The sequence below is a fragment of the Clarias gariepinus genome, chromosome 5 (assembly GCF_024256425.1).
Source record: "Clarias gariepinus isolate MV-2021 ecotype Netherlands chromosome 5, CGAR_prim_01v2, whole genome shotgun sequence".
Classification (NCBI taxonomy): domain Eukaryota; kingdom Metazoa; phylum Chordata; class Actinopteri; order Siluriformes; family Clariidae; genus Clarias; species Clarias gariepinus.
This window is the reverse complement of record NC_071104.1, coordinates 34774590-34800656: the sequence shown is the minus strand read 5'-3', so window position 1 is coordinate 34800656 and position 26067 is coordinate 34774590. Positions and strand designations below refer to the sequence as shown.

Here is a 26067-nt window from a genome sequence, read left to right as displayed (position 1 = left end):
GGGAACGTTAGACAAGTGGAACTCCTGATCCTTGAAAATCACTAGGTAACAATCATTCATGAACACCACTTGTACATTACAGGAGCTCGGCTTAAAATAATTGCTACATAACCCATACTGTCCTGACCTCGCTCTGAGCCATTTCCACATGTTTAACCCATTAAAGGAGTTCCTTTCTAAAGGAGTCAGTGTTTCAAAAATGAAGGATGCAATCCATTTATGGTTCTAGCGGACTGAGAACACTGAGATAAGTGCAGCAGGGGATTATATAGAGAAATAAAGAGAGTTTTCACTTTCACAACTGTGTTCTATTATTCTGCATAATCAAAAGTCCAGTTTTGACTCACCCCGCATATATTACATTTTTAAAGATGGCAAGATGGAAAGTGTAATGCTACCATGAAAAGTCCATTCTAGACGTCACACTACATATCATATGACAGATTGTCATGAGATGTAAACTTATATACACCTACAGTATATACACACCAATATTATTCAGGAAAGTTTTGCTGATTAAAGAACAATTTTTTTTTCTCCGTACCTTCTCCTCCAAGTCTTCAAAGGATGTCAGCAGCTGTTGTTTCCTCCCTGCAAGTTCTCTATAGGCGTGACACTGCTGGCTCAGCCCATTGACCCGATCTCTGATATATCCCAGCATCCTCTGCACACCTCCGACTTGGGCACTGCCATAAAAGCATACATGCTGAGGATTAGAGGAAAATCAAGCAATACACAGACAAAGTACAAATTTATGACATCTATACCATCTAGGCTGCTTCGTTCTAATGAAGGATGCTAAGTGAAGAGAAGCTCATTTATATGCTTTTTAGCCATTACTTCATTCATCCAGTTTCAGAGAACTAAAGGAAGTAATTAATTTATCTTTAAACAGATGAAATGTTACATTTATATGTTTAATTTGATCAGAGCTGTGGTGGTTCCGGAGAATACACCCCTGGTGAAATACATATATAACGCAAGACAATACGTGCACACATTCACAACGTGTGGAATTTTAGTACAGCCAGTGCACCTACTGGCATGTTTCTGGAATGGGGAAAAGAAAATTGGAGATCCCACACAGAGACGGGGAGTGTGTAGCTGTGAGGTGTCTATACCTTCCATCCACTAAAAGAATCATTGTGGTGGAAACTCACTCATTCACCCATAACTCACTTTATCCTGTATTCAGAGTCGTGGGGGGCCTGGAGCCTATCCCAGGAGGCTTAGGGCACAAGGTAGGGTACACCCTAAACTGTGTTCCAATGCATTGCAGGGCACACACACTTACACAATTATTCACACACAATGGGCAATTTGGGAACGCCAATTAGTTCAATTTGCAGGTCTTTGGACTGTGGGAGGAAACCGGAGTATCCGGAGGAAACCCACCAAGCACGGGGAGAACATGCAAACTCCATGCATACAGAGACGGGAATCGATCCTGGCCGGGAATCGAACACGGACCCTGGAGGTGCAAGTCGACAGTGCAAATCACTTCATGTGGTGGAAACTGATTGTTAAAATCAGTAAAAAATATGAATGAAGAAGGGTGGCTTGTTTTTTTCTAAAAGCAGATACTGTAAATGCTTTAAATTGTTCAAGCGTTAGCTCTTTAATGTCTTACCTTTGTGGACTAAGCTTCTGAAGTATAAGCTGTCCTCGTTGGAGAGGTTCGGCAGCCGCATCTTTGATATTCCGATGCAGCTCTTCATGCTTCTTAGCCAGCTCCGGCAACTGCACAGTCTGAGTCTTCAAACCTTTTATGGCGCTCTCAATAGTTCCCAGGATTACAAATGCCTGACAACCACAAAGGGGAGTGAATATGGAACAGGCTTTGTACTTCAATATACTGTGTAGTGACTGATGGAAAAAAAATAAATCAATAAATCAGTGCGTCAGTGTGCTGTATCAAAGGACCTACAGAAGTATTATTCAGAAGAAATACTGCTAATGCTCTTTTAAGTGGTAATTTTCTTAAGTTATGCCTGATCTTGTGTATATTTTATAATGGAAGAAAAAAAAACAATGAAATGAAGGGTGACTTTTTTTTTTTCTTTCAAATTGTCTGAAAAATGATGTCAATGCGGAAGAGGCAAAATGTGCAGTTCCTCAACTGTCCACTGGGAGCTGACTCCAAAAGCGAGTAAAATCCCCCTAGACCCCCATTGTCAGAAATAAACGTGTGCTGGTACAAAACCAGTTCACGAAAATATACAGGGTACACAAGTGTACAGTGGATTTTTATTAAGCCATAAAATTTTGTATAACTAGCTGAAGTACCGGTCGTTGGTGCGTAACGGGTTTTTAGAAATAGTTAAAAGCTTAAAGCTAAACAATATTCTGATCAGCTTTAATATAATCAGGAATATTATTATTTCTGGTTGAAGCCCACGTACATGTTTCTGTATATCAGAGCTCTCATCTCTAACTTATTAATACAAAGAAATACAATGTTGTAAAGTTGAGTATCTTACGCCTTGTTTAAGCTACAGTAAGTTGTACTTTTTTTCTTCGTCAGACAAATACACTCCCTGTTCGGTAATCGGAGAGTGAATCACAGATTAGAAATTGAAAAAGCAAATTGGATGAAGATTAAGTTTCGTCTTAAAACGACTCCAGCTCAATATCTATTAGTGCAGGTGTTTGTTTACTTTGAGCAAATAGCTTATTAGTAGCTTATTTTAGTAGATTATTAAATCCGGCAAATAACTGTTCGTAACATCGCATTTACTCAACATTTTGATATCACTTATGGTGAGGGCTAAACTTCAGGTAGATATCGAAGTACTGCAAAAGTTTCATTAAATTCTGTTTCATTATATACCAGTTTAGCATGATGCTGTGACGAAATCTGTCTGGACAGATGAACGGACAAAAAAGTGATCTGAGACTGGTTTGGGGTCCTCTAATGTATAAAACGTAAAGATATCGTTGAAAGAATGAGTTCTAACCAACGTACAGACAAAACCTTTCGCTTATTTATATAGATTACAGGTGCGGCTAATTTGAGTAACAGCTGCATTACAGCCGCTAGCCGTCTCTTACCAGATGACCGGAATCACTGTAGCTTAACTTCCGACAAGAAATGTATAAGTTACCACACAGGACAATGTGAAGGGTATGAATTATGGAGATCATTCAAAAGTATTGGTGTATAAATTAACATTAGCCACGTTTGCATTTTAACTTAGCTAAAGCTAAGATCGTTAGATTATGGTGTTAGGTCAGCCTCCATTTGTTCTTTCTATTTGCACATTTATTGATTAACCAGGATTTAGGCAGTGTCAACCATTATATCGACAACGGAGGATTTGTCTAGTTCTCTTTATACAGTTTATGCTTTAGATATTAAACATTTTCAGACCTGAAATAATTTCACAATCCACTTTTATGCATTAGCTCATAAAAATAACAGTTGCATTTAGATATTATACAGTGCCTTTCAATCTTTCATTCCATTCTACAAATTAATATTACACTCTTTTAGACTGGTGGGTCATTCAGACAGTGATCCATTGCATAAAATAGGTATTGTCAAACTTTATTCTGGGTAAATTGAGAGAAAACGGTAATCCAAATCTTAATAGCTTAGATGTCATATGAGGTCATTAAGATATCTATCTACATATTTATCCATTCCTCCACCCATCCGTATCCATGTATATGTGTGTACTGTATATGTCGGTATGTATGTATGTAAAAGCCTTTAAGAAGGATAATATAAAAAGAAAGAACAAGTGTGTGTTAAATATACTTGCTAAATGAAAAGATTAAAAAAGAAAAGCTAATCATTATATAAAACATTAATAATCTGCTATTTTGCGCTGCTAACAACATCCTCATAATTTCTGAAATCAACAGGGGAGATATTATGGGAGATAATTATGAAATTAAAGGAGTGCATTACTTAATCAAAGGGACGTATTATTAATTGGCAATATTCAGTTAGTTAATTGAGGAAGCATAACGTGGGCGTATTTTTTTTATGGTATCTTTAATTTACTCTCTGTGATGGATCAAGAATATTAAACCACAAGCTTAAATAGCCAAGTCATCAGGGTTGTTAGTTATAATTATAGCTGCCTTTTACTGCCTTGCTCACTTACTTTATTAGCACTGCTGAAGAAGCCGTTGCTCTCGTGCAGCTGTCCCACTCGACACATCATCAGACCCTGGAATTGCTCGTTTGTGGTGCGCAGATTCTCACTTTTCTCTGCAATGGAGTCAAGCTTTGCTTGATCACTTAATGAAAGAAGCTCGGATGCCTGCTGGAGAAGTCGCTCCACTAAAACTGTCCATTGCTGCATAGAGCATTTAAACACATTAGAGATTTAATACCAACAGTAGACTGTATTTAGTATTTACAGGACAAGCTATGATCTTAAAACTGAAAAACAGTTAGTTGATTTATTTTTAATTGGACTAAGAGGCCAGGGGTATCTCAACATGATGCAACCACCACCATGCTTCACTGCAGGTGATCTCAGGGTTGGATTTTTGTAAAATGTAGCAATTTAAACCACAGTTCAATATAGGTTTCTTGAGACCAGAAAACATTCTCGACAGGGTTTTTTTATCCTCAACTTAAAGGATTTCACTTGTTCCTCCTCCTCCTATCTTTTTTTAAAACCTAGCCTTGTGGAGAGTTGTCCTGAACAGCTTCTCTCATCTTAGCTGTGGATTCCTCCATCTCCTTCAGAGTTACCACTTAATCTCTAGTTTGCTTTTCTGACTAATCTCCTCTTTATCTGGTCACTGACATTAACATTAAGTGGATGGTCCGGTCCTATTTAGGCAGGGTGCCATCTTCTTTCTATTTTTAACAATGAATATAATGGAGGTCTGTGGAATATTCCAAGTTTGGCAAATTCGAAAACATTGCATCAGAACTAATTAGGGATTTTCACAGCAATGAGGTGAACACTTATTCAACCACAATTAACTTTTACTAAAAGTTTCATTGATTTTTTTTCCTTACCCATACGGCAATAAATGTTATACACAGACTTGTGCTGTAAAATCCAAAGACTCATTTTAGTTACAGAATAAATCAGTTAGGTGTGCAGAGTGTTAACAGTTTCAGACATTTCTACTTCTCATCTGTAGTGCTTGTTAAAGTCCTTAGAAAACAAGTCCTACCTTGGCTTTGAGTTCAAATTCTTTATACTCCCGCAGTAACTCCTCACTTTCAGACAGGGACGAGCCAAGCTGATTCCTTTCCAAGAACAGGTCGGCATTTTCCTTAAACCAACGTCTTACCTGCGTGGCAACGTGGATAAGAGGTCAGACAGTTACAGGACTTTTAGAAACAGAGACTGTGAACAGCTCCAGAGGTTTTGAGATACAGATCCTCAAGGGGAGGCCAAGAGCAGAGGGGATGTCACTGAGACGGTAGGAGGAATCAACGTTGCAAGAGGAAAAGGTAGAACATTGTGAGCAGAACTTTAGATAACAACACTGGGATGATTAATTACAGGGTGGGTGAAAATTAACTAGGCAGTATTTAATGGCTATAGAACCGGAGTGATGATGAAAACTTTACAGTTCTTGTGCAGAGATGGGGGAATGCAACACTATATCCGGAGACATTGAAAAAAATGTAAAAGCTGATGAGCACTACTTGGTGTGTGGAACAAGGCATTGTACACCCTACCTAGTGCACTAGCTTTCCATTTTACACTATTTGAAATTCCACCCCTGAACATTTAATTAGCTGAGGCAGTTTTAAAGCGGAATAAGTGGGGACATAAAGAGAATTTAGGGGATTTGCAGGACCGTCCACCACCTCCATGGGTTATTCTCCTCATATTCTGTCTATATCGTATCGGTAAGAATTTGAAACTACTTGCACACCTGTTAATGACACTAACTGTTGGTCACCAGCTTAACACTGGTTCTATTCCCACCAGAAGGATATGTGCTGCCAAAGCAAAACAACAGGTTAAATAAACAAAAATATTCATAATCTGTTGATGATCATTGATGTTTCGTCCCTCCGTAGTGCCATGTGTGCGCGTTTCAGAACAGAAAGTGGTCCAAATGGGTACATTTATAAATTCCTCAGAAATACATGCGATTATCTAGTTAAAGCAAAACTGCCGTGATGAGGAACCAGAGCTATTTAATTAAATATGAGGGTGAGTCAAAAATTATCCGCACTCTGGATGTAGAATTTATATTTTTTTTAATTAACTTTTAGAAAAGGCAAATACATCATATTTTTTGTGTCTTAATGTCCTTGCTTTTCAGTAAACATTGTCCATCTTTCAACAAGCTTTTCCCCTCATTAAAAAATATTTGAGGTTGAGCTGCGAGCCATGAATGCACCGCAGTCCTCACTTCTTCATCAGAAGTGAATCTTCATCCTCGTAGTTCTGCTTTCAGGGGACCAAACGGATGAAAGTCCGATGCAGTGAGATCAGGACTATAGGGAGGAGGCTTTAACACCTGAAAACGAAGTTTTTGCAGAGTGTTGACAGTGTGGGCAGAAGTATTCGGACGTGCATCGTCATGCTTTGGATTGCAGTGCTCTGCGTTTAAACCCGAAGTTTAACACACTTCTTTATCTATTCTTACACACTTGTTCATGAAAAAAAAGCACTTTTCCATACTGCGTGCTGTTTTTTTACGTGCAAATCAAAAACGGGGCATACTTTTTGCTCGCACCGCAGTTACAAATGAACCGATGCAACACGTTTACACCTAGTTGATTGGGGAGCTAGAGCACAAACACACATTACCAGATTGATAGCTAATTACTCTAAAACATTATATCTATACATACATAAAACATTTGCAGTTAAAAAAAAAAAGTCATATTTGTTTAGTTTGCTTTAATAACGTCTACTCTCAAGTTACTTACTTCCTGTTCCTGTCTCTCCCACTCAGAGATCCCGTTATTCACTTCCTGTTTGCGGATTTGTTCGGTCATCCCCAGGTCGATTGCCCTGCGCCGGTCTTGCAGGAGCTCCATCAGTCCATTGACATTCCTGTAGCTGTTCCGAGCACCCCGTGTCCCGGTGCCGTACTTCAGCGCCTCCTCGGCCTCGAAGCGCTTCAGGAAATCCAACAACTCGTAACTTTTATTCAGCGCCAACATGGACTTCTCCAGCAGCCCTGAAGGTTTACAGAGTTTTATTAAGTCCATTTGGTGAGCCTTAAAATGTCCAGGTGTACTCTAGGTTTAAATAATTTATTAATAATAAAATTAATTAAATAAAAAGCCAATTCTCAAAAAAAATATGATTTATGGAAAAATATTTGCTAGGTGTGGATGAAGGGGTTAAAAAGTTACAGTAAGTTTTTTTACTTCACACAGACATATCTAAATTTTATTCGACTATCACTCCAGAGATTAGCTTCATGATTAAAATGGTGCCGTGGTATTTCTTCATCATTACAGTCTGATCTGTCAGTGTGGCGAGGATAATACACTGCTCCCTTCTGACTCTGGAGTCTCTCAGAAATAAAACGCAGGAAGTACTAAACATCTGGATTCTCATCACACATATTATGATGAAGTAAAGGTCGAGGGTCATGTTCACTCAGGAGCTAAGTGTAAGCACGCCTCGATATCCTGCTGTGACAGCGGGCCAACAGCCAGCGCCTCTTACCATCTGCCAGCCCGTCATTCACCCAAGGAAAAGAGATCATGACCGTCGACCAACCTCGACCGCCCGCTGCTATCGTGCGATTGTATAGCACCAGCTCACCTAAACCTCACTTCCCCTCCTTCCTTCTCTGAGTGATTCACCCCAACCCTTTAAACCCCTTTACTTAAATGAAAGTACACTTTACTTTACTCATCACTTTACTCGGGTCTGTGTTCTGGCCTACCCTGTTCAACATTTTTACCTCTGTACTCTATTGCCTTCATTTCTCAAAAGAAAACTAATACAATAAAATAAAGGCAATTTAAAGGGGTTGAAGAACAACGTAAACTGTCTAATAGAACAATAGTCAACAATAACAGACTGCGAGATTGATAGTATGATGCAGATCAATCCCTGCTATCCGTTATCACCCAAATGAGGATGGATTCCCTCTTAGGTCAAGGTTCTTCTTTTTACCATCTCAGGGAGTTTTTCCTTATCGCTGTGCGCCGTCGTCCTCGGCTTGATCATCAGGGACAATCTTATCATAATTCAATGTGATTTATACACATTCACATTTCATACAAACTTAAATAATTATTGTGATTGTGTAAAGCTGCTGTGCGACGATGTCGATCGTTAAAAGCGCTATACAAATAAAATAGAATTAACAGAAAGACAGAATAACAGACAGCGAACAAAACTGAAATGTCCAATAAACAAAAAGACAGATTAAATGATTAGCTGGATACAGTAAACTAGACAAATGAACAAACTAAAGGTACTATAGTACCCAGACAGAGATATACTGTGGATAGAGATATAATATGCAGGACAGGAAGACATACAAATGAATAAATACAATGATTATTCAATATACAAACAGACAGATAATTAGAATAATAATGCAAACAGACAGACAGACAAATAAATGGAATGATAATGTAGACAGACATACAGACAGACATTAGGATGAATAGAATAGAAAAGAAAATGCAGTACACAGACATACAGCCTCACAGCCGGAGATAGATAAATATATTGAATATTAATACAATACGCAGACAGACAGAAAAAATAGAATGATGATGTAACACACAGACAGACAGACAGGCTAACAGACACAAAGATAAACTAGTCAATATAATGACGATGTAACAGGCAGATAAATTAAATATTAATGCAATACACAGACAGACAGACAGACAGACAGACCTTTTTCTACCCAGCTTATCCTGTGTAGGGTTACAGGAAGGGTGCCAATACTTCACAGGGAACAGGCACACACACTCACTCAGCCAGTTTGGAAATATTTATCAACCTACTGTGTATGTCTTTGGACTGTGAGAGGAAACCAGAGAACCCAGAGGAAATCCACTCAGACAGACAGACAGACAGACAGACAGACAGACAGACAGATAGACAGACAGACAGATCTCTCACCACTCACCTCTCTTCATACTGCTGTATTTGTGCTTCAGCTCAGTTAAACCCATGTCCCCGTTCAGCTCGCGTCCAGCACACTGCAGCTCCTCCGCTTCATCAATCTTAATAGCGAACTACACTCACCCAGACAGGACGAGAATAAACAAGACATGCTAATTAATGTCCAACTATTAATGCCTAATTAACACATGCATGCTGGGCACAGATTTTTTTTTTTTTTTTTAAGGAACACTTAGACATTTTTTTATCTAACCCCTACACACTGCATGTGTGATTAATTCCGACAGGTTTCCCTGTTAGAACAGAGAATCTGTTTAATCCAAAGTCAGCAATAATGTTATTATAGTTATAACTATAACACCTTTAATTTAATTTAAAGTTTATTGTGTTTTAAGATTTATTTATTCCAGTTTCATTTATTACAGGCATCAGGGCAGGAATTCTGTCGCAGTTCTCATCGGATTAAAAAAAATAAATAAAAACACACACGAGCACAAATATCTTTGTTTTTCTTTTTCAGTCCGATCCGCAAAGGACTTTATATGTTTTCATTCCTGCCCTGTTCTTTTATGTCTAATTTCAGCTCAGTGTGAATTCCCCAAACTAATATCAAAGCACTGGCTTAGGAAAAAAAAAAAAAAAAAACACAGAGGAAACAGCTGTTACTTTGAAAGTAAATTAAGCACTCGACTGACACACGCACACACACACACACACACGTCTTCGGTTCAGCTGTGAAGCAAACACACAACCTCAACATCAACTCTGAACAGAGAAACAGTGCGAAGATGGATGATGATGAAAGACTGGTATATTTTTAATTATTCATACACAGTCTCATCATCCTCTCTCTTCCTTTCCATCTGTCTATCTACAGTAGGAACCTCTGTCGTCCAAATAGGGACCGTGGTGACCCATTTTCACAACAAAACATTAATTATCCTAATCTGCATATCTTTGGACTGTGGGAGAAAACCACTCAGACCCCGAGGCAGGAATCGAACCCGCACCCTGGAGGTGCAAGGCGACAGTGCTAACCACTACACCATCTCCGTTCACTCTCACTATATTCATCCTCTTTCTCTTCTTTTACCCACTCACCCCTTCTTTCTCTTCCATCATCGTTCCTTTTATGAGTTTTCCATCTCGCTACATCTTTGCATTTTCACTTTTCTCTTTTTTTCCCATCATCTCAATCACTTTTCTGTCTCTTACTGTCTTTATATTGGCAACAGACTTATTAACAAGAGACACTAATCTCCATCGTGTCTTCACGAAAGCATTGGTCTTGGCACTGGCTTGTGTGAAGTGTTTCAAAAGGTGTAGTTTCACCACCTGCCTTTGACTACTTGAACTCCCTTACAAGTAAGAACAATATACAGTACTTTATTTCTTAGTTATGCCACACGCGTCTAACTCTCACCTCCAGGGCGCGGTCGTAGAAGTGGCAGGCGAGCTCCAGTAGTGAGCGCCGTTTCTCCAGGTGGCTCACTAACATTTTCCAGGCCTGGTTGAGAGACAGGGCCATGGCCTGGTACACATCCTCCTCACCCTCCTTCTCCTCCGCCGCCTTATCCGCCTTCTCCAGCAGCGCCCGCACACCTCCTTCGTTCCTCTGAACACACACACACGCACACACACACACATGCACAGTTTTACTGTATATTGCTTTGGTAAGTAATTCGACTTTGATTACTCATATCACGCTGCTCAATGTGATGAAACACCAACAGCTGAAGAGAGACGAATAATTGGAAGAATTACTGGCTAAACAGATGATTTGTGCAGTCGAAATGATCAGTGTACTGCTCGCTGAAAAAGCTTGATTTTAATGAAAGGCTTCATTTGCAAGATTGGATTTTAAATTCGTCCTCCCACTGGATAAGCACACAGTTCTGTTTCACATGCTAATCCAGAGCAAGTGAAAGCATTTTACAGTCGCTATGGTGCATTCAAATCAACCATGAAATATTTTTCCATAAAAAACTAAATCCCTGTTTATGGCGCATAATAAAATAAGACAATGTTAATGGCCAAAATCTCACTACACTACACTAAACGCATTTAGTTCTATTACACTGGCCCGAAACTCTCACATAAGGACCTTGATCTTTATCTGGAAAACAAATAATCATGCTAGCGTAGATCTTCCGGAGTCCAAACATACCGACAAGCCGTCAGAAACGCCATATAAGCCATTGTTTAACCCCACGAGCAATCAGCCCTCAATCTTCTAAGCTGGAATTGTGTTACTGGATACGTAAAAGCAAATCTAAGGCAGTGTCAAAATGTTTTACAACTAAGAAATTACAATATAGGTAATAAAATTAAAAATACATACATACAATAGAAGTCAGTCATCAGATTTTCTTTTTATTTATCTCTTTTTAAAGCCCACAATGCGGATTGGGATTTTTTTGCCAGATTTCTCCCTAATTTAGTCGTGTCCAATTCCTCCCCGTCACTAGGGGGCTCCACATTAAGGCTACTACTGCCACTCAGTCTATCGCGTGTTTTCTCTTAACCACTTGACGCTACCCAAACGCATCTTTTCGAACTGCTTGCACATGCACTGTTGTGGGCGGCGTAACACACTCGGAGGACAACGTTATCCGCTCCTTCCGCTTACGTGAGCTCACAGACGCCCCTGATTGGCTGTAGAGCCGTGATCAATGTGGGAGAACGAAGTACCTCTCATCTCTCCCCTCTGAGAGAGCTCGGCTAATCAGCTCTCTCTAGACCTCAGGCTGCGAGAGGTGGCTAAGTGGTTAGCACTGTCGCCTCATACCCCCTAGTTCCGGGTTCGATTCCCACCTCGGGTCATGGAGTTTGCATGTACTTGGTGAGATTCCTGCAGGTAATCTGTTTTCTTCCCAACAGTCAAAAGACATGCAGATTAGGATAATTGGCGTTCCCAAATGACCAGTAGTGTGTGAATGAGCCGTTACCACCTCAAAGTTGATTATATTTCTTTCCAGCACAAAGGCCTTCAGACTGCAGGCAAATCTGATCTTTTGTTTCACAAATCTGATCTTTAGGACTGACTGTCCACACGGTTACTTGTAAGTGATGTGATTGGATTTGGCTCTGGTCAGACTGGCCGCCCAAATCTGAAACATTGTCGACCTGTGTGCATTGGTTGCTGTGGTAACGCTGCCGGAGGATCAGGATATTTCCTCACATATCACCCTGTTTCTGTACATTTCCTCCAGCCTTGCCTGTACTGATGCAACCTCTCAAAGTGCTATCACACATTTACTTTCGCCCTCTGTCCAGGGACTATTGTTCTCCATCTCCATACTGAGAGCGGCTCTTCTTGACAGGTGTTAATTTAGAAATTCAAGGGTGTGGCTTTTACATAATTCTGGGTAATAGTGCCAAAAGCAGGGGGAAAAAGTCAGATAATATATATATAATTACTCAGAAGATGATCATATTGATTACTTTTCTAGAACAGCATTTCAGACAGAAGTGCAGCTGCAGATTACATTATATTAATGCAGGTTTATATTAATTATGAAAGAAGAGTACAGTGCTCCGTGCTTTGTAACAGTCAGAATTTTAAATAGAAGGGTTTTTTTTTTGGCATCAAATTTAAGAAGTTTACACTTTGCAGGTTCTCAGTAAAATGACATGCAATTAATTTATTTACATTAAGATATGCCAAGATACGGTAAAGAAGGGTTAAACTGTTTCTAGCTGCTACACCGTAAGTGATAACAAGAGCATTAAAGGAGCAATTATGCAGATTTTTTTAAGGTCATTTTTAGACATTCGGATACTGTAGGTCTCCAACAAAAGCAAAAACAAAGAAAAGAAAAAACAACCTTATTAGATTTTTTTTTTACTAATGTGACCTCATATAAGAAGAACCCCTCCTCCAGCTTGTTACACAGGTGTTCATGGCTCAGCAATAGATCATTTGCATAGAAACTGGAAAGGCATGCATGTAGGGAGTGAAACAGAGGAAGTTTATGGTATTTAAAGAGAAAATGCATTATCTAAATGGCATTTCATCTGCAGCATGAACAGGCACACGTAAGGAAGGTTAGAGACCGGTGTTCTCTTATTAAAATACTAAAATATTAGACCGTTAAACATCTCTCTGCATGGATAAAAGTATCAAAATGTCATCATTTAATTAATAGAAAATGTAGGCGTTGGCGCACTGATATTGTGTAATCCACATCATCATGAAAGTGACTTCACTTTGGGTCAGGTTGCATCACTCCACCCTGATCTGTAACAGATTTATTGAATTATTTATTTTTACTTATTAGGAAAGTTATTGTAATTCCACTACCTCCTGATTGACTGACATTTCCTCAAACCCGACTAATTCATACTATAAAGTGGTAAATGTACAGAAATGCCAGAAATGAAAGAGTGAGCCTGCACTACTATTGCTGTTATTATTATATTATATTATATTATATTATATTATATTATATTATATTATATTATATTATATTATATTATATTATATTATATTATATTATTCGCTACTTTCTATTGTCCATCAGTCTGAAAGTTGTCAGTGCTTACTGCGATGTTTACTGTTGTTTAAACTTTATGCAAATGCACTAAATATGGAATATTAGCAGCTATTCTCCAGTTCAATATATTGAAATATTAATTATTTTGGCTTTAGACACCTGACAGAGCTGAGAGTAAGGCAGCTGGCATGAAAAAAGCACTGGAGAGCAGGAGCTACAGGATAATGAGGCCTGGAAAAAATAAATAGTGCATTCTGTAGAACTAATATAAATCACAGTTTGCCGTCACGAAGATGAGAACGCCCTGTGCAGGCGGAAAACAATAAAAATGAGAACAGCAAAGGCTGGAAGGTCGAACCTGTGAGCAGAACATGATCCAGACCGGGCGGTGCAGTGCTGTGTTACAATATGAGGAAAGCTTTAACAGTTTAGATTATTAAGCTCACTATACACTATGCTGAACATATGGCATGATGTGGAATCTGTTCAACTCTTTAAGGTTCTATCTGGGTTTAGAATCAATTATTTTATTATAGTATAGAACCTTGTTGGTTGTGGGTTTGGAACCTGAGACCTTCCGAAGTCCAATGCCTTAACCACTGAGCTACATGCACACAGAGGCATGAAATCAAACCTGGCCTGGAATCGGACCCGGGCCCTGGAGGTGCAAGGCGACAGTTCTAATCATCAAGCCACTTCTACTAGAAAATGTACATGATCAATCTCATTTATTGTTTGCTTTTTAAGTTTCGCAACAGAGCCATGACTGTTATAGAGTTAATTACTCTCTTTCTTACTCGCTGTTTAGCAAGTGTCTAGTAAGCCACACTGCCAGACTTAAATTTTTCGCAGGAATACTATGTTTATTTAAAAAAAATAAAATAAAATAAAAACATTTCAGATTTCCCCAACATTAGTATTCCAGCAAAAAATTCTATAGGCCAGAAAAGAAAGCAGCGTATTACATAAAAAATAAAAAAAAATTCAAGTAAAAAAAATATATAAATAAATAAATAAATAAATAAATAAAGGTTTCTCCAGGATGTTCAGTTAAACTTAGCAGCTATTTTCTTTTTTATAAAAGTGCACATACAGTATTGTACCCCAGACTATACCTTATGCAAAGTGATATCGTACAAGTTATTGACTTTATAATTGTTATTGTTTAAAAAAATCCAGTTATTGTTTCATTAATTACTGACAACCTTGCTCTACAGCAGTTACTTGTCACATATACAGTACAGCACAATCGAATTATTTTTGTTGTACAGCCATAACATTAAAACCCATAAAACATTATACCCAGGATTGTGCAACTTTCTCTTGTTCCACCGGCGCAGCCCTAACCCATCATTTCATGACAGCTTACAGTCTTTATTGTGTAGCTAAAAGTTGTGATATTACAGTACGTACAGACTTCCAGGGGTGTACTGTGGGCGTTGGACCTTTAGGTGCTGTGTGTTGTGGTGTGAGGCCTCCATAGATGCTTGACTGGATTAAGATCTGTGAAATCTGGTGGCCAGGGAAACAACCTTGAACTCTTTGCCTGATAAGCCCCATACACAGCGGGCTGTGGTGCAGTGTTGTGACACCTTTCTATTATAGCTAGCATGAACGTTTTCACCAGTTTATGCGCTGGTGTCTATGATTATTAATTATATACCAGTAAACCTATAAAAGAACCAGTGTATAATTGATAATCCCCTGGTGGAGGACTGTTGTGGACTGATCGTAGTATGTCTGAGATTGTTAGAAAACTGGGGTCAGAGTGCAGGGTCAGCCATGATACGACACCGACTGGAGCAGACAGGGTTAATGGCCTTGTGCAAGGGCCAAAGAGTGGCAGCTTGGCGGAACTGGTGCTTGAACCGCCATCCCACTGATCAGTAACCCAGAGCCCTAATCATTTACATTTAGACATTTGGCAGACGCTCTTATAAGTTAAGTTAGTTAAGCCTTTATTTGTCACATATACATTACAGCACAGTGAAATTCCTTCTTCGCATATCCCAGCGTAACTGGGGTCAAATCGACTTACAGTTTTTTATCTCATTACACATCTGAGCAGTTGAGGGTTAAGGGCCTTGCTCAAGGGCCCAAAAACCTGGTGGTTGTGGGGTTTGAACCTGGGATCTTCCGAATCGTAGTCCAATGCCTTAACCACTGAGCTACCCCTGGCCTCAATCATTAGAGACATCAAGTTTAAACCTAATGGCTTCTGCCTGTAAAAGTAGATTTGGATCTTGACCACATGTACACCTACAGTAGTAATCAATGTAAGGATCTATCCAATGACAGAAACCTCAAAGCACTTTCGTAAGTCGCTCTGGATAAGTGCACGCGCGAAACACACAATTATAAATGCATTAACAAACACTTAATGAAGTGTAGCAGACTCAGTAGTGAAGCAAAGCTAGACGTCTGGGTTGTAAACCTATCCTCACTCTAATTCTAATAAGAGCTAAGCTACATACCAAAGTTATTTCAGTTAAGGAGATGACCATGCTGAAACACAGACAGAACCCTAAAATAAAGATGACACTCTGTTCTCTTATGCCTACTTCCAGTCTCCTCGTTCTCCACAAGCTTATCCGTTATGTCAGCTGTATATCAGTTATATAACCTTAAGTGTCACTAGAAGAAGAACTGAAACGTTGGGAGTCAAAGTGTAGGGAATGGAACGGAATCCAATTTTTGTGAGCGAAAGTGAATCATTCTGGTTGTTCAAGATCACCACCACCTACATACTGTGATATCAGAGCTCTCAGCTATGCAGTGAAGACTGTAAGTCTCACCGTGTCCTTAAACACATCTCTGGATATTTGTTGGAGGCAAACAGCTAGAGGAAAGATTTCTGTATGTGATAGTCTTCCATCGCGTGTAATCTTTGTCCGCTACAAAGCATGGGTGGATATTTTAAGATGAAAGGATGTAACTTGTCTTGACATGAAAGATGCCCTACATTTTTGGAAACCATACTGTATTTTTTTTTTTTATGTTGTGTGTATATTACTTTAATGTTATTTCACGTTAGTGGGTTAATAGGACGTGTAGTCAGATATCAGTATCAGGAGATGCAACAATGGCGATTTTGCACCTTTAGTTTGGCCAGCAGCTCATCATGCTCGTCCAGAAGCTTCTTGTTTTCGTCCTGATTGTTTCCGATCTCCAGGAGGTCGGGATGAGCTTCAGTCAGCTGCAGCTGGAGCTGCTCTCCACACTGCAATAACAAACACACACACATGAATAGACACAGAGACGACAAACCGAGGCCGTGTTTACACAGAGGTGAAACACGACACCTGCGGGTACACTTCCTGCGAACTGTAAATACTTCCCTACTATCTCCACAATGCAACGTACATATTTACTCTCTATAATGAAGGTAGTTTTGTATGAAAAGGGTGAAGGGTGTCTTGGGGTTGGCATTTAATCTAAGCTGTTGTTTAAATTAATAAGTAAATGTCAGAGATAAATGCTCGTGGGTGTAATGCCAATAAAATGCCAAGCTAAAGGTGAGGCTGAGGTGTGCCTCCAATTTTGACATTTATAGTGAAAGTGTGTGTAAAAGTTTTATTTCATGTGTAATTTTAGAGGTGGTTGCACTGGGTGTATGCGCAAAGTATTTAAAGAAACTTGTTCACCGTGGATTTTTAGTTCGGTAAAGATTAAGTCCATACTGAGAGTCTCGATTTTCTGATCTAGTTGGTAAAAATATATCATGTTACTAAAAGACTTTTTGCACAATTACTAAAAAACTAAGAAATGTCTATAAAAATGTGGTATTGCCATTCAATCATTGATAAATTCATCCCTAGCTGCTGGGGTAGTCCCGGAATGTTTTAAGCATGCTGTTGTTCAACCTTTGCTTAAGAAACAAGGGCTGGATGAAAGTTGCCTCGATAATTATCGACCTGTCTCTAAGCTCTCATTTGTATCAAAACTTTTGGAGAAAGTTGTATATTTACAATTGACCTCATTTTTGAATGCAGCTAAATTAACAGAACCTCTTCAATCTGGTTTCTCTGCCCATCATAGTACTGAGTCTGCTTTGCTTAAAGTATTAAATGACATTTTACTTGTGGTTGATGGTGGCAAAAATACAGTTCTGTTGCTTCTTGATCTTACAGCTGCCTTCGATACAGTCGATCATAATATTCTTCTTTGGCGGTTAGAGCATTTGTTTGGGATCAGGGGTACTGCTTTGAAATGGTTCAGTTCATATCTTAGGGACAGGTCCTTTTCTGTTGAGTTAGGTAAGTTCTGTTCATCTGTTGCTCCTATTATCTGTGGAGTACCACAGGGATCCATTTTAGGTTCACTTCTTTTTAATCTATATATGCGGCCTTTGGGAGATATTATTAGGAGGCATAACCTTTCATTTCATTTATATGCTGATGATACCCAGTTGTTTCTACCATTGAAAGCTGGCGATACTATTGAACCCTTATTGGCCTGCCTTGCGGATATCAAGAAATGGTTATCTGATAATTTTCTTCGACTTAATGAAGATAAAACAGAAGTTATCGTTTTTGGACCCCTAAAATTGAGAGGTGATCTTATCAATGAGCTTGGTAAACATTTCTCCTCAGTCTCCACCCAGGTCAGGAATCTTGGTGTCATAGTGGATCCTGAACTCTGCTTGACCAAGCAAATAAATACAGTTGTTAAGAATAGTTTTTATCAGTTACGGATCATTTCGACACTGAAATCATTTTTGTCTTTTCAAGACCTGGAGAAGGTCATTCATGCTTTTATCACCTCTCGTCTTGATTATTGTAACTCATTATACTTGGGTCTTCCTCAGTCATCTATTGCACGTTTACAGTTGGTACAAAATGCTGCTGCAAGGCTGTTGACCAGGGCAAAGAAAACTGATCATGTTACACCAATTTTAGCTTCTCTGCATTGGCTTCCTGTCTATTTTAGAATTCAATTTAAAATGTTGTTGTTTGTTTTTAAAGCTCTTAATGGTCAAGCCCCTTCTTATCTCACAGATATACTTACTCCTTTTTCATCTTCCAGATCTTTAAGATCTTCTGACAGGGCTTTTTTAGTTGTCCCTCGATCACGATTAAAAACAAAGGGTGATAGGGCTTTTTCAGTCGCCGCCCCCCGTCTTTGGAATAAATTGCCATTGGACATCAGTCTTGCTCCATCTATTACAATTTTTAAAACAATGTTGAAAACACACTTTTACTCCCAGGCTTTCTAATTGGATTTTATTTATGTTTTACTGTCTTATTGTTTTATTTTTTTTTTTTTGTTTTATTTGTTTGTTTTATGTTTTTATCTCTTGATTTTGTTAAGCACTTTGGTCAGCTTGCTGAGGGAAATGTGCTATATAAATAAACTTTACTTACTTACTTACTTACTAAAAGATGGGTGAGAATATGATATGACTACATTATGGGGGGAAATCAGGGTGCAAAATGTTTTAACTTAAAATATCATACAGAAGTATAATATACAGTAGTATAAAACCGCTTATTCTATCAAAGATTGTGCAGATCCTGGAGCCAATCCCAGTGAACCCATGGCATAATGTGGGGTATATCCTGGATGGGCTTCTTGGATATAAGAACACGCTCTCACACTCCCAATCGCAAACAATATGCAAGGCAAGTTTAGAAACACCAGTCAACTTACAGTGCTTGTCTTTCGACTGTGAAAGGAAACCAGAGGAAAACCAGAGGAAATCCACCAAGCAGGGAGAACAAGCAAACACGACACATACAATCCAGAACGGAGACGAGATTTTCATCCCAACCACGCCTTCTCCCAAATATCTTCAAGTGTATTGTGACATAATCGATCATCACATCATTATTAAACCACTTATTAAGTTCGAAATAAAACCTTACTGCAAAGATTTTTAGAAAGAGTCCCAAGCAGAAGCAAGTTACAAGCTAAAATATTGTAGCGTTTTTACACCGGAAAGAATGCTGGAGAGACGAGTGAGCTTATTTGCTGCCCAATGCAATGGCTGGGAGTACTTTATTAGGCACACAGCAGGTATGGCATGAGCAGCACCTTCACTCAGGAGCCTACATCCAATTCAGCGTCAGCCTGAACTGGAGCACATTTCACACGTCACCCCCTCACACACACAAACAGGGCCGAAGCCACTAACCCAAACACCTTTTCCCAACATGGTGAACACACCAACATCCCCGCAAGACATGCTGGTCGTCAGCCGCCGCCCCGCCCACGCCACACTATTAACCGTCCAAGCAACTTTAATGATATTCATTTGTGTACACAACCAACCAAAAACAAAGATCTTATACAACGTATAAATATATATATATATTTAAAAAGTGGCTAAAGAGATAACATAAGTACTTTTTGTCTTCCTAATGTTAAAGCTATTAATGCTACAGTAACTTTATGGATATTATTGTGTAAAAGTATCGACTCCCTAAGGCAAATATTACTCAAGTACTGTAAAAGTAGAAGTCCTTAATTTACTGAATTTAAGTACAGAAGTAATCACCTTTAAATTTATTTACAGTAAGTGTCAAAAGTACAGGGCTCGCATCAGCTCACAGTAGCCTTTTATCATGAAAAAAATCTCTCTCTCTCTCGTGAACTTGCAGTTTTAACGCAACAATTTGCAGAAACGTAGTTAAGTAAAAGTTTTATATGGAGTAGAAGTAAAAAGTATCCCCTAATAAACCGGCTCAAATAAGTACAAGTACAGATAAGTAAAATACGCACTTAAGCACAATAATGAAGTACATATACTCAGCTACGTCCCGCCTCTGCTAGCTAGGCAACCTCTTTAGCTAGCAAACTTTGCTTGCTAGATTAGCCTGTAACAAGTACGCAAGCAATGCAAATTGACTGTATTGATAAAAGAGAAGGAGACTGAATAATTTTAATTACCAGAGCAAGTTTGTGACATACAAATGTATAAGAGAATACAAAACATGGTAAATTAATTAAGGTGAAAAATACTATGATGCTGGTCTTTGCAATGAAATCAATCAATCAATCAATCGATCAATCTAATGAAACTGATCTATGGAATTTAGTTTCTAACAATATACATTACTCTAGCATGTGTATAGTATCTATGATTCCCTCTTACAACATGATGCACAATAACATGCTAGTTAGCCTTTATCCCAACCTTGCCCATGTAAACATCCATTACTCAAATCTCAGGGCCATTTCGAGCACACTGGCGACTTTGCGCAGCTGCTGTGGTTTGTTTAAATTGTGACACAAATGCGGGAAAGGCAGCTTCAGATATACAGACAGATGGCTATTTAATTGTCTACACTGTATATTTTAAGAGTGTTGGCAGCGATCATTATGCCGGCATGCATGGCTCTCTGCTAAGCGCATACCCTTAATGGCAGCCAGTTCTCTGGAAAATCTCAGCGTGAATGTGTGTGTTTTTCTTGACAACAACAAACAGCACAAAAGAGAACAGCTAGACTCCTGATCAATAATTCAGAGCTTGTGTAATGGATGGGATTCGTCACAGTGTTCATGCTTGCTAAAGGAGCTGATAAACAACAAAATTAAGTCGGGCACCAGGACACGTATAGTCTCTACGGCTGCGGAGCTTTTCCTACAGGAGCATTAAGGTCGGGCTGTAATAGATGACGCAGCAGTGGCCTTGGCCACTGCCAGATACATAGAACTCGTGTGACAGAAATTTGTCTTCACTGATGGTCAATGCCTCCCACATGCTGATGGATCTAAATGGCTGAATGGCTTTTCACACTCGCTCATATCAGAACTCCGAAGAACCAAGGTCACTTCAGATTAGTGATGAGGAAAGACAAGATACCGGATCTACCCCAGAGTTAAATCATTAATTATGACAATACTGTAAATATGAGTGAAAAAGATGGTTCTCCATGTTTTTTTGTTTTTTTGTGTTTGTTTGTTTGTTTGTTTTTTTAGTGATGCATTCAAACTACATTTTTCAAAACTATGAAATAACACATATGGCATTATGTAATCAAGTACCACTAACTGCAGTCAGTTGTTATTTTAAGACACGAAGGTCAGCTGTTCAAAACAGTTCTTGCAACAGTATTGTGTCAAGTGCATTTGCAAAACCCATCAAGCTCCATGATGAAATTGGCTCTCATGAAGACCTTCCCAGGAAAGGAAGACTTGCATCTGCTGCAGTGGAGAAGTTCATTTACCAGCTTAAGAAATTGCCAATTAACATCATCTCAGATTAGAGCTGCCATGAAGGCTTTACAGAGCATAAGTAGCAGATACATCGCTACTGTTCAAAGGAGATTACTGTATATTTTGGATGCCTTCAGCATTGCTAACAGAATGTAAACCGGACTGATGGTAGCGCTCAACATCATACAGTACATTTCAAGAAGAGCACCAAAGAAGCCACTTGTCTCCAGGATTAGACTGATATTCTGCATAAAGTACAGGGATTGGACTGCTGAGGACTGCGGTTAAGTCATTTTCTCTGATATTGTTTGGGGCATCTGGAAAAACGCTTGTCCAGAAAAGAAATGGTGAGAAGTACCATCATTCCTGTGTTATGCCAACATTAAAAGCTTCTAAGTGGAGCTTCTTCTCAGCCAATCAAGTGGGCTCACTCACACATCTATGGATTTTTTCTGCCCTTATGTCATGGGGTAAAGAGTGGTTCTGGAAGCATGAGGAATTGTTTTCACACTGGACTAGACACCACATTGTGTGCTGTAATCAAAACTAATGACTCACTTATTTAGAATGGCTTTTAATATTTAATAATTTTATGTTTTTTTAAATAATTTTATCATTTTGTTTTAGTTATTATTATTATTATATTTTTTATTTATATATTTTTATTTATTTATTTATTTATAACTCTGTTTTATTTTGTTCTTGTATGTTTATTTCTATTTTTAGTGCTGTGAAGCCATTTGGTTCAACTTAGGTTTCTGTAAAGTGCTATATAAATAAATGTTGATTGATTGATTGATTGATTGATTGATTGATCTTGTATGTTAACATAACAATTTCCTACAGGACTATTTAAAGATGTATTGTAAGTGACAGGTATGAAAGATTTCCCTACACTCAAAGCTTGTATATCAAAACACTACTTAACATTACTCGATTATTTTCAGCGAAGGCTACATAAGGCATAATACTTGCTGTTAAAGATTTATCATCAACCTAATAGGAGTTATTTTCTACATGCGAGTATTTTTACATACAGACAACATTTCCAAAGGTTTAATTAAGACAGCATCAAGTTATCTGTGCAGAGTGTAATTTTATAGACTGATGTAAAAAAAAAAGTTATTTATGGAAAGGTATCAGAGAAAAAGTATGATTAAAGTGCATTATACACTGTACATATATCATTTCATATGCATCTCTTAGGTTCAATAAAGACAGACCCTGATGTGTCACAACCCTTTGTCCCTAGTGAATCTATATTATTACAATTAGTTTTTATCTATCTATTGAATGTTCAAAATGATTTAAGTCTATAATCAAGGTACAACTATTGATTTTAAACATTAAGCATCCAAACTTTGGTACCTTTAATAAAGTTACAATAATCTGTGCATCTCCTGCCTGCACTGCCACGGTACTCAGCGTTGTGGTGGACGCTTGTCCTCCTAGGTCACCTTCGCTCGACATTTCCCTCAAACGAACAGCAGCCAGGAGGGTCAACTCGCTGTAATCCTTAACTCTAAGCTTTCTCTGTCACTGCTCGTCTCTGCAATATTCCACAGGCGTCCGAAACCCAAACACAGGGAGGAGGAAAAGCTCAGTTAAAGCAACAGCCTCTACATGTCCCACACGTTCTGTCCCGCTCTCATCCAGTCTGCAGTTATGGAGCTGCTTTTAGTCCAGCGGAGCAAGCTGAAGGGGCCGAGGCACAGCGAGGTAAAAATAGAAATATCCACCGGCTTTTATCACGCTGCACTGAAAGCAATTTGACACACCCCTAAGTTTGGTGACTTTGGGCCCCTCCATGCTCCCTCCCTCCCTCCCTGTGTCTCCCTGTTGTGCTGTGTCTACTAACCTTTTGTTTGTTTATTTATTTTTGCTTTGAGACATTTGAATTTGTCAAGAGCTGTAAAGGTTTCGAGGCTTTACATTAGATTGAAACAATAGAAAAGAAATTTATTATCTAGATAAAGGATTTTATACAGCTAATAAAGTTTTAGAGTCTGCTTTGCAGCCAGGATTCTTCACTTCGCTTGCAGCCTAATGCGCTGTCTCAGAGACCATATGTCTCTTTATGTCGACTTTAAACACCAAGTGTCTTCAGTGTACACCTTTAACAGGACATAAAAATGGACCTCTGAGCAACAGATAATAATTCGTCTGCATACAAAAGACCGCTTTCATGGAAACTAGCCGCATGATGAAATCATCTGTCGTTCTTCTTACACCACAGCACTGCTTCATTCTCTCATCGGTGGAGATGACTGTACAGGCATGTCTACTGTACTTCCCATTAATAGAAGGAGTCCCCAGTGTCAGCACTTTGGTAACGCTCCTAAAGTAACTTGAAGCCCTTCACTTGTCTGACATCTTAAGGACCAAGAGCTTTGAGGTTTCTTGGTAACAAGTTGGAGCAAGTGTTTTGCTAATGTTCCATACTAATGAAAGCATTTATTAAATGATAAGTGTGTCATTCTTTTATTAGAACAAAAAAAAACTTCTGTAAGATGGGATTGCTGTTAAAGGAAAGTAAGTAATTTGAAGTGGTAAGAGTAACTTTGGGAGCATTACACCATCTCATCATTTATTTAGAAGTTCCTCTATAATGTTTTAGTATTAATATTTTACATGGAATTGCTTCTGCTCCCCCTTTCTCTCTCTCTCTCTAAAAAAAAAATTAGTATAATTAGTCTGCTCCTTTGCCAGCCCTGCACGACTAGATTAATTCAATTCACTCACTCATTCCTCGTCTATGCCGCTTTATCCTGTATACAGGGTGGCGGGGGCCCTGGAGCCTACAGTATCTCAAGAGCCTTTGAGCATGAGGTGGGATACACAAACATATGCTCATTCACACACTACGGGCAATTTGGGAACACCAATCAGCCTAATCTGCATGTTTTTTCAAAAGTGGGAGAAAACATGCAAGACCTGAGGAGGAAATCAAACACGAACCCTAAAGGTGTGAGGTGACCGTGCTAAATAGTTCAATTCAATTTTATTATTTGTATAGCTCTTCTAAAAAATAAAAATTAAAAAGGTTTCTAGTGCAAAGCAGGTTTACAGGAATAAAAAATCTGAATATAATGAAAATAAACGTGGGTTGATGCGCGGACACAAGATGGGAATTGAATGCTCAATCCCTGGAAGTGCAAGACCACAGTGCTGAGCACTACACCACCGTGCCGCCGGGTACAAAACTGCTCATTGCGATTTTACTCCTCAAACCATTCGAGTGATTGCAGTCATAAGACATGATGGTGAAATTGCCAGTCAAGTGTTGCAGATGTTGAACATCAGGAAGTATCACACCTGCCAGGAAGGGGTTGAGATCACTAGAAACTCAGGAGTGTTGTGTGAAGCTTGAGAGAAAAAGAGAGATGGAGAAAGAGAGAACAGTTAGGGGATGCTCATGGTCATGTAGTATATATGGTCACTGTATATTTTGTGTAGAGTGGAAGAAGGGATTCCGGACCAACCATGGCAGTTTAACAAAAAGAAAGGGACAGAAAGAGACTAAAAGGAAACACAGAGATGAGATATCCCAGGGAAGTAAGGCAACCAGCCACTTCACCCTCAACAAAACTGAGATTATTTTAAGATTTGTATCAAAGGCTACAATATGCATTTCATGAGAAAATCATGTTCCATAAAGGACAGCAATAAAAACTTATAATGATACTGATGCAACAAAAATGTGCCTATTTTCCTCCCATAAATGGTTTGCTCTAGTCAACTACAGATAATGTGATTTTCCTTCTTTATTCTACTTGTTATTCTATCATTGCAAAATAAATATCCAATAAAAATATCTCTTTAGTTTATAAACGCCTCTTGAGACCCTTGGGTCTGACAAACCACACAAATTCCCTAACCACAGCACAATAGGAGTAAAATAAGCCCAGTGAGAACTGCTGATACCGAGCAGATCTAGGAAGCACAGCTGAACCTCCAGCTTCCTCTGACTCATTAACACAGACCCATCACGAGCTCCCTGATGCGCTGATTAGACCAGAAATAAAGCTTGTGTATTTTTTTTTTTTTTTTTTTTCCACTTGCTACAGCAACAGATGAATCAGAGTAAAATAAAGTGCAGGTTAAATGTTTGGTCTCGCTTAGAGGATCAAAACCTCCATAAACTGAGTTCTTGTTTTGGGCTCTATTTCAGGAGGCTGCGATTCTCTGGGGATTTTTATCGCCAGCGCCCAGTGGAGGAAATGATGTGATGAGCCGATAGGAAAATAAAAAGTGAGAACAAAAACAGAAATACAGGCTTATCTGTTCAACACAGGGTGAAAGTGAAGATGTACGAGTCCGGTATGAATGATCTGAGCCGTGTCTCAAATCTCGTGGTATGACGCTAGGAT

General features: G+C 38.9%; 1 protein-coding gene across 3 annotated transcripts in view; it reads right to left on the bottom strand.

Moving 5' to 3' along the window:
- ccdc141 (coiled-coil domain containing 141) overlaps positions 1–23397 on the bottom strand; it is a 55361-nt gene extending 31964 nt beyond the window's left edge. For all 3 annotated transcript variants that reach the window (XM_053495812.1, XM_053495811.1, XM_053495813.1), the window contains exons 1-9: positions 23066–23397; positions 16638–16760; positions 10468–10659; positions 9049–9157; positions 6869–7122; positions 5146–5265; positions 4113–4307; positions 1631–1803; positions 545–686 (exon numbers count right to left, since the gene is read on the bottom strand). In XM_053495812.1, coding sequence (XP_053351787.1) covers positions 545–686; positions 1631–1803; positions 4113–4307; positions 5146–5265; positions 6869–7122; positions 9049–9157; positions 10468–10659; positions 16638–16760; positions 23066–23167 — 1410 coding nt within the window. In that variant the 5' untranslated portion in view covers positions 23168–23397. The remainder of the gene's footprint in view (positions 1–544; positions 687–1630; positions 1804–4112; positions 4308–5145; positions 5266–6868; positions 7123–9048; positions 9158–10467; positions 10660–16637; positions 16761–23065) is intronic.
- Positions 23398–26067: the final 2670 nt, after the last annotated feature.